This window comes from Marmota marmota, unplaced genomic scaffold (assembly GCF_001458135.2).
Source record: "Marmota marmota marmota unplaced genomic scaffold, marMar, whole genome shotgun sequence".
NCBI classification, from domain to species: Eukaryota; Metazoa; Chordata; class Mammalia; order Rodentia; family Sciuridae; genus Marmota; species Marmota marmota.
This window is the reverse complement of record NW_025999968.1, coordinates 7,380,980-7,394,835: the sequence shown is the minus strand read 5'-3', so window position 1 is coordinate 7,394,835 and position 13,856 is coordinate 7,380,980. Positions and strand designations below refer to the sequence as shown.

Here is a 13,856-nt window from a genome sequence, read left to right as displayed (position 1 = left end):
ATATATATATATATATATATATATATATATATATATATATATATATACATATATACACACATAAATTATGTTTTACTGCCTTTATTTTAAGTTGTAGAGAAATCATTTAATATTTTTGACATTACTGATTTATAGCTGAAATATAACTTCTTATATTATTCCTGAAATATAGGACAAGTCCTTTTTTGGCTTGTTATTTTTCTGATTTTTGTGTTCATATCAACATATAGAGGATCTGAGACCAGCAGTTTTGATTCAGTTTGGTCTATGGTGCACAAGGGTAGCTGTTTGATTGAAAGGATTCAAATAACAGCACTCAGAAGGTAGAACTGCTGGAACAGTGATCAGGAAGTGGCTAATAGAAAAGAAAACATTCGAGAGAAGTATTGGAGCTGGAGTGTAGATAAGGACATGTTCAAGAAATTCTAGACCCATTTAAAATGGGGAAGTATAAAAGTTATTCTTTGAGGAACTTATGAAGATATGACATAAGTGAAAGGAACTTAGACCTTGTTGTTCTCTGACAATCCCCAATATCCTGCTTTTGCATTTGGAATATTATGCTCAGAATACTACAATCTCCAGCAGGGTCTCAAGAAGAGCCAGTCATTTCATTTCTAACTGTCTTTTCAAACCATGACTATTCCCCCTGACTCACCGGCTCCACCACATGCCATTGAGACATAGGTGGACCTATAATACACTCTCCCACTGTTCTTTTGCACAAGGGAGGAAGGATTTATTATTTCAGCAATATTCATATATTAGCTTAGGATGTGATTTAAGCCAACAGAGGGAGTGGATCTTTGATGAGCAGCCTGATTGAAAAGGAAAGAATAGTGGATAGTGAAGTAGGAGGCAGGAGTCTTGGCTTTGAGGCCTGGCACTAATCTCTCTAGGTCAACTTGAGTAGATCAGTGGTTACTCTTGTATTTTGGAACAGAGATCACCTGAAAATGCAATTAAAGAGGCAGAATAATGCTTTTGATCACAGACAATTTGGAGAAAGCAGCATCCCATTTGTAATCCCCCAGAAAGTCTAAAGCCTGCACATTAAGAATGCTGGCCTCTAATATGTCTTCCAGCTTTCCCATGCTTCAAGTCTGTATTAATGCTGTGGAGCTGAGTCAAGGCAAAGGGTTTTTTTTGTTTTGTTTTGTTTTGTTTTGTTTTGTGGTGCTGGAGATTGAACCCAGGCCTTTTTGCATGCAAGGAAAAAGACTGAGCTATCTCCCCAGCCCGAGGTTTGATTTTGAAGGTGACTTGGATGCAGTGGTTACTCAGACCTCCTGTTTAATTAATTTTCTTTTTTTGTTCACTTGGGTTCTGCTTTTTTAGCTTGTCATTACCCACATCCTTATTTAGATGGACATATTATATAATTACTCCTGCTACCTTGTCAAATCCCTAATCACTTAAAGCTTCATGTTTCTTTGCTAATGTGGTCTGGGCATTTTTCAGGACCCACATGACATTTTCTTTTTTCTTTTTTCTTTTTTTTTTTTTTTTTATTGCTTATAGCTTGTCCTGTTGGATCTTTTAGATGCTCCTCTGGTTTGTGTGTCCCTCAGGCCCAGCGCTGTGATGGAGTAAATGACTGCTTTGATGAAAGTGATGAACTTTTCTGTGGTGGGTATTCAGGCTTTGAATATGACTTTCTTAGACGTAGCTTGTCAGGGCCATTGTTGCTGCTAGTGTCCACCTACAGTCTTTGTAGTGTAGATAGTGTTATCTATCACTACCTAACAAACTATGCCAAAACTCAGTGACTTAAAACAGTCATTCTTTGTCCTCCTCCTTCTTTTTTTCGTTCACCTCCTCCTCCTTCTTCTTTTCTGTTGTTTTCTTTTTCTTTTTGCCCCCCATTTTACAGTGTTGGGGATCAAATCCAGGGCCTCATGCAAGCTGGGCAAGATTCTACCACTGAGCCACATCCCCAGCCCCCATCATGTATTCCTCATCATATACCCATATGTTGTCTTGGATATGCCTGATCTAGGCTGAGCTCAGTTGGGTGGCTTTGCTTCAAGCACTGGGTCATCCTGAGCTTGGTTCTTCACAGGTCAGGATCAGGTCTGTTCTTTCTGACTCTTTCTTTCATTGAGCCATGGATAGCATTGATAGTGACAAAAGCAAAGAAGGAGCAAGCAGAAACATATAGTTTCTCTGAAGGCTTGGCCTTGGGATTGGCACCCCATCACTAGTATCATAATTCATGGCTCAAATCCGGTCACATAGCTGAGATCAAAGTCAAGGCTCAGGGAATTTCCTCTGCACATTTTGGGGTCATGGCAAGGATGGATTTGCATTAATATGACCACAGGGAGTAAAGATCTGTGATTAATAGCTTAATTCACCACAATCATTTTTTGTTTGTTTTGTACATTATTAAAAAAAACGTTATTTTCCACTGGTACTTGACAGTTAATAGCACCTGATACATTCTGAATTTTTATAAAACAAATTACATAATTCTTAGTATATAAAAATGACTCCAAAAATATTTGAATGTCTGTTATGGTATATGGAAAGGTAAATTATTAGGATTTTTATTCTGCATTTAGACAATACATTTTCAAGGTTAACCTTAAAATCTTAGAAAACAACATTTTCTGTGAAAGTGCATTAGAGGAAACTGGTTCAATAAATCCAGTAAACATAATTTCAGCAGTAGAGACTAAACTACTACCAAAAAATCATGAAAACTCTTCTGAAAGATTTCAAAACAAAATTATTCAGAATCTCTTCCAAATCTATTTTTCTGGAATCATTTATTCAGTTTAATTTTAGGTAGAATTTAGGGTTACCTAAAACTCTCAAACAACTTCTTCTTCTTCTCCATCTCCTTCTCCTTCTCCATCTTCTTCTTCTTCTTCATACAACAATCCTGTTTGAAGTCACAGATCTTTTATCTTGAGAGCAGCTCAGAATCTGCAAAAAACTAAACTCAGAATTCCTCTTTATGGAGCACAGGGTTTGTTTATGAATGATAGTTTTTTTTTGTTGTTGTTGTCTTTAACCTACACAATTTCTATTGATATTACATTGGTAATAACTAAGGGAGGGTAATCTGTCCCATAATAATTCCATTGGCAAAGACAGGCAAACCCTCCAATGCCAATCCTGATAGACCTTCCTAGGCTCTCCCCGATCCAAATAGGGATCCCCATACTCCAACCACCCTAACTCTCCAATGCCCCCCTCCACGTTCTCCATACAGATCCTTAGGTTTACCTTTTCTTTATTTCCTGTGTCTTCTAAAAGCTATTCATTCTTGAGGTTGCCTTTATATTCTTTCTTTTTAGAATCAATAATATGTTTAAAAAAGTATTTGATACATAACTGGTGCCCCGTCCCTTAAACATACAATCAAACAGAAGCCCGATTAAAAGGAATGACTTTTCCCAGCAGGGCTTCTTCTACAACTCAAGGGGAGATGTGTGGTCTATAGTCAGAAATGTCTAAGGAACCACAATTTCTGAAAGTGCTTGCTAATATACCATGCCTGCCTTCGATCTAAAGAAAATATTCCAAAAAGGGAAAATATTTTTTTCCTATTTTCAGATTTTTTTCTGCATTTCCTAATTGAGGAAATTGATCTCTAAGGATAAAAATCATCTTAAGAAGATTTTCCTTACACACAGATCACAAGTCTATTTTTCTCTAAGATCTCACATTCATGAATTCATTCAACAAAACCTCATTGAACTCCTCCTATGTGATCAGGGGCCTGGGGTACAGATATGAATAAGATAATCTCAGTACACTTCCACTTCCATTAGGAGGGGAGACAAGTTCAATTTAGATAACAGCTTCCAATATTCATTTTTCTGAAAATAGATTACTTCGGATGCATTTAATTGTAATTAAATAAACAAACCATCAGAGTTCAACACATCTACACAATTGCAAAAATCAGATCTGACAAACTCAAGTGCTAGGATTTGCTCCAAAGTTTAAACATCAGCTTTTCCTCATGAAGGTGCTGCTGTTGAGGAAAAATCACTCTCTAGTTTGTCATCTTAATATTTTGTCCCTGTAGAAGGGCACTCCTGGTCATGGGAGAAGGCAGATGATGTCCCAGGCTCATAAGCCTTGTGTCTTTTCTTATTCCAGTGCCTGTTAAACCTGCCTGCAACACCAGCTCCTCCAGGCAGCACGGCTCTCTGGTCTGCGATGGCTTCAAGGACTGTGAGAATGGCCAGGATGAGCAGAACTGCACTCGGAGTGAGAAGGGTCCCCGTGCTCTGTTGTGCTCCCTAAATCAGAATCAAAATGCCTTTGCTGAGTCAGGGCAATCTAGTCCCAGTGTCCCCAAAACTTTCCCAGATTTGGCACTGAAAATCCCTTGTCTGGGGAAGCTCCTCAGTCCTAGAAAAAAATGAGTGACTAAAGTTGGTGACTTTAACAGGAGTGGACTTGTGCTGTGTGTGTGTGTGTGTGTGTGTGTGTGTGTTACTGTGTGAATACTGGCAGATTTTCATTGCTTACCTGATTTTTTTTTGGTACCAGTGATTGAACCTAGAGACGCTTAACCAACCAGCCACATCTCCAGCTCTTTTTTAAAAATATTTTTATTTTGAGGCAGGGTCTCACTAAGTTGCTTAGGGCCTCACTAAGTTGCTGAGTCTGGCTTTAAACTTGTGATCCTCCTGCCTCAGCCTACCAAACCACTGGGATTACAGGTGCACACCACTGTACTCAGTTACTTCCTTGCTTTTAATGCTACTTAAGTTGCAGGATACCGAGGATCTGATGTAGAGGAACTTGCCAGAGACCATGAAGGGACAGAAATGCAAATTGTAATTACTACAGAAATGCAAACCTCCTGAGTTGTGAGCAAATGTGTGGGAATTCACACCATCTGTCTATTTTTCTTTTCTTGGATGACATAAAAAGACGAATGTGGTAGTGATTTATGCCCAAAGACTTTCCTTGGAGAATAAGACACAATAACAAAGAGGCTGTGGCCTAAAAAAGCCACTTATATGGCCAACTCCTTTGCATCTCACTCACCTACAGGGGAAGAAGGCCAGGTAATTGGATTGACTCTCAGCTGAAGTGCTTGCCTGCCTGCCTTCTTCAGTGGCTCTGAAAGGTCACTGTGGGTTTGTTCCATTTCTCTGCTAGTTTTTCCCAGAGCAGCAAATAGCGATTTTGTGGCTAATCCATCCTTTGCAAAGATCAGTGTCATTTACTCAGATGTTTCTGGCTAGAAAAAAACTGCTTTTTCTTTCATTCGTTTTTAGGCATTCCGTGCACCAACAGAACTTTTAAGTGTGGCAATAATATTTGCTTTAGGAAACAGAATGCAAAATGTGATGGGATCGTGGATTGTTCAGATGGAAGTGATGAAGTCGGTTGCAGTGAGTAGAAAAGCTGTTCCTTTTGATTCCTATCTTCCCACCTGGTTTGCCCATTTTCCATTTTTATTCTCTTCCTCATGGAATTCCCCTGGCAGATGTTACCACAGACCAGGAAATAATAGTAAATCTTGCTGAGCTGAGTCTGAAATTATTTCTCCATCTTCTTTCTTGATACTAAGCATCAATATACTAGATGTTTCCAAAGAGAACTTTCAATTTCTAGTAACACTAATGAAGGAAGAAGGTCTTAAGTAAAATAGCCTGTGACAAATGAAAAAGTGGGCTTCTGGAGGATTTTTGCTTATATCTTACTTTGTGAACAATATCAATTGTTGGTTCTTTGTTTATTCAAAACCTACTAACTGTTCTGTGCCATATGTTCTTTTTAGTCATGTGGCTTCTAATTGGCCATGTGGCAACAGGTTAATTATATATCATTATCGATACTATTTACACAGAAAGTAAATTACACTAAAAGTAATTGCTCTGATAACTAGTTTGTCTTAGGCTTTAATTTATATTTGTTTTACAAATTTTTCTTTTAGATTAGCACAGCTTCAAACACATTATCAATTCTGTTATATCAGAACTTACCTTTTTCGTCTCCATCTAGCCACCTAACACCAGGGCTGTTGTTTGTATCAGTACAGCTGTTACTATGGATCCCTCTGCCTCCACATGCATTACTGTATGGAGACTTCCTGTTAGGGCTTGTTTTCTGGAAGGAAGGAGTAGTCGGCTGGTGCTGGTTTCAGACAGACCCATAAAATTCCTTTCTAGATAAGCAGGCGATTTTAAATTGCTTACTTGGTGACTCAGTTCCCAACCCAGCACTGAACCTGACCTAATTTCCAGTTTTTCTTCAAGTCTGCCTTAAATCACATGACCCTTCCTCTCTACCAAAGGCTGTAGCAGGCGTTCGTCCACTGTCCACCGAGTCGTCGGGGGCACTGACTCCCAGGAGGGGGCTTGGCCATGGCAGGTCAGCCTCCACTTTGTTGGATCTGCCTACTGTGGCGCCTCCGTCATCTCCAGGGAGTGGCTTCTCTCTGCGGCCCACTGTTTCCATGGAAACAGGTAGGGTATCCCAAACCTTACTCTTGAGCGGCACATTCTGACAACAGATCATACATCTGCCCTGAATTGTGAGAAGAAGCCCCTACAGGGGAAAACAAAACAAAACAAACAAACAAACAAAAAAAAAAACAACAATCAATTCAATCAGGCTACCTTTTTGTTTGTTTTGGTGGGATGGGGGCACTGGTTATGTGTCAAATAGTTTTTATTTATTTTAGGTATCATTGAGATAAAGAAAGAACACAAAGGAAACATCAAGAATGAATAGTTTTTACTAGACTGAGGAAATAAAGAGAGGGCTTTCAAGTCAGATGGGCAGACCTAATAGGCTGTGTGGAGAATGTGGAGGAGTTGTTGGAGTATGGGGATCCCTGTTTGCATTGGGGGTGATCCTGGGAAGGTCTGTTAGGGTTGGCATTGGAGGGGCTCTGTCTACCTTTGCCAGTGGGATTATTATGAGACAGAAGATCTTCCAGCTAAGGGTGAAAGAGAAGCTTAAAATGTGATCTAACTTGAAATTTAAACTTATTTAAATCTACTAGACCTTAGGTTCAAAACTAATTTCATATTCTGAATTTTAAGAGATTTCAACTAAGTTATACAATTTGAGTATTTACTCTTCCAATAAATTACAGGAATCGTGTTAATTACTGAAATAGCTTCACCTCTGATCATTAATCTTAAATGCTGTGAAACTGCTGTCCTTATTTTTTTCCAAGAGTTTTCATATTCTTTTCACTTTGAACTTCTCTTTGGCTGCCTCAGGGTGAGATCAAAGCCACACATGGAGATACAGTCCCCTTTGTGACTCTGTGCAGGGTGGGGGGCAGGGTCAACATTAGAATTCTGGAAGGACTGATCATGGTGGAGTTTGGTATCCCTTTGACTGTCATACTTAAGCAGCTACAGCAGCTATGAGGCTTTTGGTAGCTTGCAGCAAGAAGGAATTTCATTAAATTTCTGCTTAAAACAATTTTTTACATTGACTTTTTATTTGTTCTTTTTAGTTATAAATGACAGTAGACTGTAGTTTGATATATTATACATACATGGAATATAACTTCCCATTCTTCTCGTTGTACATGATATGGAGTTACACTGGTAAACACTTCATTTTCTAATCTGCCTTGGAATTAATATTATTTGAATTGGTAGAAGGGTCCCCAGATCACCATATTTACTGGCCCTGTTTGTCTCCATCAGATGCCATTGTTAGCATGAATAGGAAGAATTTAACCAATTAACTCTAGTTATAAATGTTCTTGACCTGTGTGTGACTTGTGAAATACTAGTGGCAAGAAAATTTCCTTCAGGACCTCCTTACCTCAGCCTCATCTCTCTGTAGAGTGCTTGTTTCTAAACTGTGTAGGACTCTTCAGACTGCTAACTTGGTGGTTCATTCCTTCTCTACCAGGTTGTCAGACCCCACACCGTGGACAGCTCACCTTGGGATGTATGTGCAGGGGAATGCCAAGTTTATTTCCCCATTGAGAAGGATCGTGGTCCACGAGTACTACAACAGTCAGACCTTCGACTATGATATTGCTTTGCTACAGCTCAGTGTTGCCTGGCCTGAGACCCTGAAACAGCTCATTCAGCCAATCTGTATTCCTCCTGTTGGCCAGAAAGTGCGCAGTGGGGAGAAGTGCTGGGTTACCGGCTGGGGGCGAAGGCATGAGGCAGGTCTGTGTGTGAATGAATGGGCTTGGCCTTCCACATGGATGAGAGTAACTTGTGCTGATGCTGTGCTTTGGGGTTCCCAGAGAGGATTTGTATATATCATCTTCTTTGGGCCTCCTGACAACTCTGAAAGTTTGGATTGGAGGAGACTATTTTCATCCCTGTCTTATGATTCTTTCCATCTGCTCCAGAAGAAGCAGGGAGACGGAGGGAACCTTTAAACAAAAGCAGAATTGACTAGATAGCATGGGCTCTTTTCAAACTCTGAAGAGGTGCTGGGATTTCCACTAGACAAGAATAGTTCCTCCTTGGCTTCTCTTTTATTCCAAGATGTGATTCATTTTTATAAAGGAGAGGACTTTTATGTATGCACACTCCACTGTCAACTCAGACAGCTATGTAGAAGATTATGCAGGTATGTCCTGCACCAGGATTCTTGGCCAAGTTAAGCTTCCCTTAGCTAATCCAGGCTTGGGCATTACACCAACCTATAATTGGTCCACTCAGAGGGGATACCTTATTTTGCCTCTCCACCCAGAAAAAAAGCATCATTTTCCAATATGTACCCAAATCAGGGAGTATGCTAGGGAAGGCTGTATGTTCATCCTGCCATGATTTTTCCATGAACTAGGATTCATGGTTGATTCTGAATATATTATGAGGAGAAAAATACAAAGCTTCATGTACATGTCCCCAGAGGTTACTGCTAGAACTTTCCTTTGACCTCCCAGTCATCTGGGATTCCCTTGCAGCCTATCCAAGGGTTTAGGACAGTGTCTGTGATTCCTGAACTTTCCCTGAATGCTTGCTTTGACACTATCTAAAGATTCACTGTGAGCAGCTTCTCAAATGCTCACTGTCCTCAGTTAGTTATTGAAGTAGTAAGATTCACCTTCGTTTTATTTGCTGAGGTCTCAGAGTCCTGAGAGAGAAGGCAGCTAGGTGTTCGAACACTTACAACTCTGATAGGCTACTGTGCTCCATGCTTCAGTTTCAATATCACAAAGGGAATTGTCTACCCATTATTTTATAAACGTGTGCTTGTGTGTGTGTGTGTGTGTGTGTGTGTGTGTGTGTGTGAATCATCTTAGCCAAACAGGTTTAAAGGGAAGTGAAAGAGCTATATAGAAACAGTTGTTTTTATGATTCTTCAGAGACTTCTATATGTCAGTTGTGCTCCTTTACTTAAGGAGCTCTCTTGAACAGTAAATATTGGTACTAAGCTTTGTTGACTCACGGTCATTCTAAATGCAGGAGGTATGAGATGAAGGAGTATGGGACGGTGGTTTAGGTGGGGGAGGCAGATCTTGGGTCTAAATCCTGTTGGTATTTGCTAGCTATATGCCACTGGGCAAGTCCTTTTATCTCCCTAGATTCCTTTTCCTCATCAGCAAAATAGGGATAATAATAGAGTTCATCTCCAAGAATAGCTCTGAGGGTTAAAGGAGATAATCTGAGTTATCATTCAAATGAAACCTTGAAGAGATGTAGTCATTACCATTACCATGATTTCCAACTCCAATGTGTTTTCCAGATAGTAAAGGCTCCCCTGTTTTGCAGCAAGCAGAGGTAGAGCTCATTGATCAAACCCTCTGTGTTTCCACCTACGGGATCATCACTTCGCGGATGCTCTGTGCAGGAGTGATGTCTGGCAAAAGAGATGCCTGCAAAGTAAGTCCTTCTACCTTTCTCTTGCCCAGCATGTGTTTTCCATAAATGCTTTCACATTTAATCCATGCAACCCTGGGGAATAACTAGGGCAGATATTCCCCTTACCTCATCTGAGGTATTAATTATGACCTAGTTGCCTAAGATCAGGGAAAGGTGCCGAAAGAACTGGTTTTATAGAATCAGTTTGTAATCCCTGCATATCTTCTTCCAGCATTCACTTGGTGAGGTCAGCCTTCATATGTCTGCCACAATTTCCTTATAACTAAAAAGCAAAGCAAAAAATGACACACACATGCAGACGATGTTTCAGAATTGCTACCTATTTCCTTAGGAGCAGGAGCTGTTCAACTTCTGAAACAAACTTTCTTCCTTCCTTCCTTCCTTCCTTCCTTTCTTTCTCTCTCTCTCTCTCTCTTTCTCTCTCTCTCTCTCTCTCTTTCTTTCTTTCGATTTCATCTAAAGCATAGGCAGATGGCGGTGAGAAGTGAAGAGGAATAGGAGAGGTGACAAGAACACTCATATGCAGCCCTCCGGGTAGCCGTCTCTAGCAGTGGTTCAGCTGGAAGTCATCTTTCAAGGGAGGGGATATTTCTCTGAGCCTATGATTTCAAATCTATGTCCATGATCACCAAAGACGATTAAGAGAGTAAGGATGACAGCAGGATCAGTTCCCATATCTTTCCACAACTTCAGCCATGATGCCACAAAATTCATTATAATACTGACTTCTATCTTTTGAGATTCTACTTTGTGACAAGCAACCATGGTACATCATTTACTTCAATTCATTCAATTCATTCTTTTATTTCCATTTTACAGAGGAGGAAACTGGAGACAGAGAGGATAAATAGATGACCCAAGGTCATATAGCTAGCAAGTACAGATATCTGGGCTGGGATTTGAACCCATGGCTCTCTAATACTAAAGTTGCTGTTTTAGGGTTTCCTGTAGCTGGTCAGTTACAAAGTCCTGTTCCACACAGTCATCAAGTTATGCACTAAATTTGTATTAGTAGATCTGGTTTTGCATCAATTAAAATAAAGATCCCAGTTTCTTAACCTGTCAGAATTTACCTAATCAGGTGTAAAATTGTGGAGGTGGGATGTAGGGGCACATTTAGACTGCTATCTAAGCAAGTTGTAACTTTCCAACCCTCCCTAAAATAGAAAAATAAAACTCAGACATTATACTAAAGGAATTATACTGTAGGAATTACTTTTAAATCTTTAATTATTTGAGTCCTGACTTTATAAAGTTGAGATATCAGAAGGGACTCTCAAAAGGACGTATTTTGTCTATGAAAACTGTCTGACAGTGGCTCTTAGGGTTGCTGCATTGGATCTGCCGAACAAAACATGCTTTGTGTTTCTTCTGTGGCCATGATCCAACTGCTGAAGTCGCATGGCCCAGAGATAGAAGTCACCCTTCCAAGATAACCATAAGGGTGGTTGTGAGGATTAAATGACCCAAAACAGTGCCTGGCATATAGAGAACACTAAATAAATGTTAGCCCTTAATGCTACTGCCACCTATTCTTTGTATGGGACATGTGCAAGAATCTTCTAATGTTATTCTCAGACTTAAAATTAAGTTTTTAAAAAATGAATGTAGTTTTTTTTTATTATAAGAAGATATCTAAACTTATTCAATGACATTAGCAGTTTCAGGTGTCAACATATATTATATACAAACAGAGATATGATAAATTGTGGTATATATGTGTATTAAGAATTATAATGCACAAAAAAGAGAGAGTACATGTACAATGGCATAATTTGGTGTGAACATACTTTACTGTGCTGTAAAATTGTGCTGTAAATGGGTAATAATGAGTGTAATGCATTCCACTATTGTCATGTATGTAAAATAAAAAAGAAAAAAATTTATTCTAATTAGGTATATATGATAGCAGAATGTATTTTGATTTATTGTATACAATTGCAACATAACTTTTCATTTCTCTGGTTGTACATGATGTACCATCCCAACATATGCACAGTCATACATGTACCTAGGGTAATGATGTCCATCTCATTCCACTCCCTTTCCTACTCTTATACTCCCTCCCTTCCCCTCCCTTCCTTTTGCCTAATCACAGTACCTACATTTCCCCCCTCCCCCTCCCCCATTATGCATCAGCATCCACTTATTAGGGAGAACATTCAGCCTTTGGTTTGGGGGGATTGGCTTACTTCGCTTAGCATGATATTTTCCAACTCCATCCATTTACCTGAAATGCCATAATTTTATTCCCTTTTAATGCTGAGTAATATTCCATTGTGTGATAAATCACAGTTTCTTTATCCATTCATCTGTTGAAGGGCATCTAGGTTGTTTCCACAGTTTAGCTACTGTGAATTGAGCTGCTATAAACATGAATGTGGCTGCATCACTGTAGTATGCTGATTTTAAGTCCTTTAGGTATAGACCAAGGAGTGGGAAAGCTGGGTCAAATGGTGGTTCCATTCCAGGTTTTCTAAGGAATACCCATACTGCTTTCCAGATTGGTTGCACCAACTTGCAGTCCCACCAGCAATGTATGAGTGTGCCTTTTCCCCCACATCCTTGCCAACACCTATTGTTGCTTGTATTCTTGATAACTGTCATTCTGACTGGTGTAATGAAATCTTAGAGTAGTTTTCATTTCATTTCTCTCATTACTAGAGATGTTGAGCATTTTTTCATATATTTGTTGATTGTATATCTCCCTCTGAGAAGTGTCTGTTCAGCTCCTTAGCCCCAAATATGGAACGCTTTACTAATTTGCATGTCATCCTTGTGCAGGGGCCATAATAATCTTTTCTGTATCACTCCAGTTTTAGTGTATGTGCTGCTGAAGCGAGCACTACACATTATTTCTTGATGGTTCCTAGGCTGCATAGTGACTAGCCAAACAAAACGCATCAGAATGGGACTTCTGAACACAATCTATTAGACACAGTAACAATGAACTTGATGATTATGAGACAAAAGTCTTCATACTTAACATTATTTTTGACTTAGGGAGACTCCGGTGGACCTTTATCTTGTCGAAGACAAAGTGATGGAAAATGGATTTTGACTGGCATTGTTAGCTGGGGTCATGGATGTGGAAGAGCAAACTTTCCTGGAGTTTATACAAGAGTGTCGAACTTTGTTCCCTGGATTCATAAATATGTCCCTTCTCTTTTATAATTGTACTAGTTGTATTTTTATCTGTGATTTATGTGATAGATTCTTTTAAAACAATGAAATAATTATCAATAAAATGTCATGCAATTTTTCAACCAAAAATGTTAGATTGCACACATCTGATATTTACTGAAAGAGAGATATATAGTATGTGTTCCATAAAAATTACCCCAAGCATATAAAATATTCATCCTAAGGCATCAAGACATCATTGATTCAAGGATGAGAGAAATCTAAAGTATTGTCACATACGAAGTCTCTAAAATAAAGTAAGAAATGAGGGAGATCTTTAGGTGTCCATACTTTATTTTATGTTCCTGTTCAAGTACAAATGTTTACAAGTATTGAGGTAAACATGATTTGCTGAAATAAGGAATTCCTGTAAAAAACTCCACACTTGATCATTAGCAATCCCATGAAATAAATGCACAGAAAAATATATCCTTTATAAATACAAATATAAACAAAGCTGTTATTGACAGAATAAGTACCTATATTATTGCTATCCAATTCAGTTTTGTCTAACCATATCATAACAGACCTATTCCAGCCATGGCACATGGCATTGTTGTGTACAAACAAAACTGATGGTTAGAAAACTTTACAAAATGACGGAATAAAGTATTGTGGTAGTTGGGTTGAAAGTACTTATATGAGATTCAAAGAGATTGTGGGAATGTTGGTCAATAGTGAAAAGCCAAAGGGATTTTTGGATGTTGGTTGTACATGTGGAAGTTTTCAAAAGTATCATCATCTGGCTTGTGGTTATTTCATAAAACTCAATGGTCAAGACCCTCATTGTTATACAAAATTACATATAAGAGGTTGTGAGGGGAATGGGAAAATAAACAAGGAGAGAAATGAATTACAGTGGATGGGGTAGAGAGAGAA

General features: G+C 39.0%; 1 protein-coding gene and 1 non-coding gene across 2 annotated transcripts in view; one reads left to right on the top strand and one right to left on the bottom strand.

The window, feature by feature from the left end:
• Tmprss7 (transmembrane serine protease 7) overlaps window positions 1-13,856 on the top strand; it is a 28,416-nt gene extending 14,560 nt beyond the window's left edge. Inside the window, exons 10-16 of the mRNA XM_015478384.2 lie at window positions 1,522-1,629; window positions 4,117-4,227; window positions 5,250-5,366; window positions 6,272-6,443; window positions 7,858-8,126; window positions 9,658-9,794; window positions 12,798-13,856. Of these exons, the coding sequence (XP_015333870.2) occupies window positions 1,522-1,629; window positions 4,117-4,227; window positions 5,250-5,366; window positions 6,272-6,443; window positions 7,858-8,126; window positions 9,658-9,794; window positions 12,798-12,968 (1,085 nt within the window). The 3' untranslated portion in view covers window positions 12,969-13,856. The remainder of the gene's footprint in view (window positions 1-1,521; window positions 1,630-4,116; window positions 4,228-5,249; window positions 5,367-6,271; window positions 6,444-7,857; window positions 8,127-9,657; window positions 9,795-12,797) is intronic.
• Window positions 12,534-12,640, bottom strand: LOC125617035. The gene has a single exon (XR_007347891.1). It is a non-coding gene; the product is annotated as a U6 spliceosomal RNA (small nuclear RNA).